Source organism: Squalius cephalus, assembly GCF_949319135.1.
Source record: "Squalius cephalus genome assembly, chromosome: 6".
NCBI classification, from domain to species: domain Eukaryota; kingdom Metazoa; phylum Chordata; class Actinopteri; order Cypriniformes; family Leuciscidae; genus Squalius; species Squalius cephalus.
In genome coordinates this window covers 1,390,808-1,393,307 of record NC_137127.1, presented here as the reverse complement: position 1 = coordinate 1,393,307, position 2,500 = coordinate 1,390,808, and the positions used below count along the sequence as shown (strand labels likewise).

The window sequence follows — 2,500 nt, the reverse complement described above, 5'->3', positions numbered from 1 at the left end:
CACTCACTCACTCTCACACACACACACACACACACACACTGGATCATGTGATCAGAGGGACTATGGTGATGAAGGTGAATCAGAACACACACACACACACACACACACACACACTCCTGTGACGTGCATGAACACATGCTGACATTAGAAATCACACAAAACCTTTTCATACATATTCTCATATTTTGTTTCCTGTTTCCAGGAAGGTCAGAATCTTTTCCCCGCACCGCTTCCCAAAACCAGCCCCCCGCCGCCCCCCGCTAAACACAAGAGCGTGGCCGAGCTCGAGGCCGAGAAACGGGCCGTGGTCTCACCCTTCAAACGCACCATGACATCAGCGGGCGTCTACTCAGCAGGTCAGGAGTCACACCAACGAACGAGTGAAGGAATGAATATATAACCGAATTAATGATACAATGAATGAACGAACGAACGAATAAACAAACGAATGAATGAACAAATATATAACCCAATGAATGAATGAACAAATGAATCAATAAATAAATGAATGAATGAATGAATGAACGTTTGTTCGTTCGTTCGAACAAACAAATTAATAAATGAATGAATGAACAAACGAACAAATTAATAACTGAATGAATGAATGAACAAACAAATGAATGAATAAACAAACAAACAACTAAATGAATGAACAAATGAACAAATGAATGAATGAAAGAATGAATCAAGTCACTTTTATTTATATAGTACAATGGTCCCAGTACTGAGCCTTGTGGGACACCATACTGAACTTGAGACATCTCTTCATTTACTGCCACAAACTGATAACGCTCAGATACGTATGATTTAAACCATGCTAGTGCAATTCCACTGATGCCAACATAATTCTCAGAAAAACAAACAAACAAATGAATGAATGAACGAACGAATGATCAAATTAATGAAATACTAAATGAACCAACAAATGAATGAACCAACAAATGACTGAATGAATGAATAAATGAATTAATAAACAAATTGATGAACAAACAATTGAATGAACTAATGGATGAATGAATGAATTGACTAAATAAACTAACAAATGAACCAACAAATGAAAGAATGAATGAACGAATGAATGAATAAACTAACAAATGAATGAACCAACAAATGAAAGAATGAATGAATGAACAAATGAATGAATGACTAAATTATCTAACAAATGAATGAACCAACAAATTAATGAATCAACCAAAGAATGAATTACTAAATGAATGAACTGATGAATTCATGAATAAGGAAGGCGTGAACAAACGAACAAATGAACAAATCAGGACAGATTTAAAGGACTTCTTTTGCAAGATACACCCAGAAAAACAGATTTTTTTAATCACAAGAACAAGAAAATTATATTTTATTGAGTTATGATGTTTATAAAAAATAGTTTAGTCTTTTTTTTCCTCTAAGTTGATCTTTATTAAGTGTTTGTATTTATTGAACGTTGCCTCTGTTCCTGTGAAACTGATATGATAATAAAATACGACAACGAACGAACAAATGAATGAATTAATTTGTTCAGTAATGAATGATTCAGTGAACACTCTCTCTCTCTCTGTGTGTGTGTATGGCTGTCAAGGTCTCTCGACCGTGTTGGCTTTGGGAATCGCGTCCCCCAATGCGGCCTTCACTCAGATGGTGACGACCTTTGGCCTTGCAGGAATTGTGGGATATCACACTGTGTGGGGCGTTACTCCCGCTCTGCACTCGCCACTCATGTCAGTGACCAACGCCATCTCAGGTGAGTGAGTGTGTGTGTGTGTGTGTGTGTGTGTGTGTGTGTGTGTGTGTGTGTGTGTGTACTGATGTGTGTGTGTGTGTGTGTGTGTGTGTGTGTACTGATGTGTGAGTGTGTGTGTGTGTGTGTACTGATGTGTAAGTGTGAGTATGTGTGTGTGTGTACTGATGTGTGTGTGTGTGTGTGTGTGTGTGTGTACTGATGTGTGAGTGAGTGAGTGTGTGTGTGAGTGTGTGTGTGTGTGTGTGTGTGTGTGTACTGATGTGTGAGTGTGTGTGTGTGTGTGTACTGATGTGTAAGTGTGAGTATGTGTGTGTGTGTGTACTGATGTGTGTGTGTGTGTGTGTGTGTGTGTGTGTGTGTGAGTGTGTGCGTTTGGTTTATATTACATTGAGGGAACCAAATGTCCCCACAAGGATAGTAAAACCTGAGATCACCAGCCAGGGGAGTGTTTGTGTGTGTGTGTGTGTGTGTGTGTGTGTGTGATGGGTAGGGTTAGTGTAAGGTGTTAGAATATACAGTTTGTACGGTATAAAAACCATTAAGTCTATGGAGAGTCCCCACAAAGATAGTGAACCAGACGTGTGTGTGTGTGTGTGCAGGTCTGACAGCAGTGTGTGTGTGTGTGTGTGTGTGTGTGTGTGTGTGTGTGTGTGTGTGTGTGTGTACTGATGTGTGTGTGTGTGTGTGTGTGTGTGTGTGCAGGTCTGACAGCAGTGGGTGGGCTGGTTCTGATGGGTGGAGGTTTGACTCCCTCGTCTCTGC

At 39.9% G+C, this 2,500-nt stretch overlaps 1 protein-coding gene across 1 annotated transcript in view; it reads left to right on the top strand.

Annotated features, from left to right (window-relative positions):
* nnt2 (nicotinamide nucleotide transhydrogenase 2) overlaps positions 1 to 2,500 on the top strand; it is a 32,749-nt gene that overhangs the window by 7,328 nt on the left and 22,921 nt on the right. The window contains exons 9-11 of the mRNA XM_079873854.1: positions 203 to 356; positions 1,577 to 1,738; positions 2,441 to 2,500. The exon at positions 2,441 to 2,500 is cut by the window's right edge and continues 51 nt beyond it. Of these exons, the coding sequence (XP_079729980.1) occupies positions 203 to 356; positions 1,577 to 1,738; positions 2,441 to 2,500 (376 nt within the window). The remainder of the gene's footprint in view (positions 1 to 202; positions 357 to 1,576; positions 1,739 to 2,440) is intronic.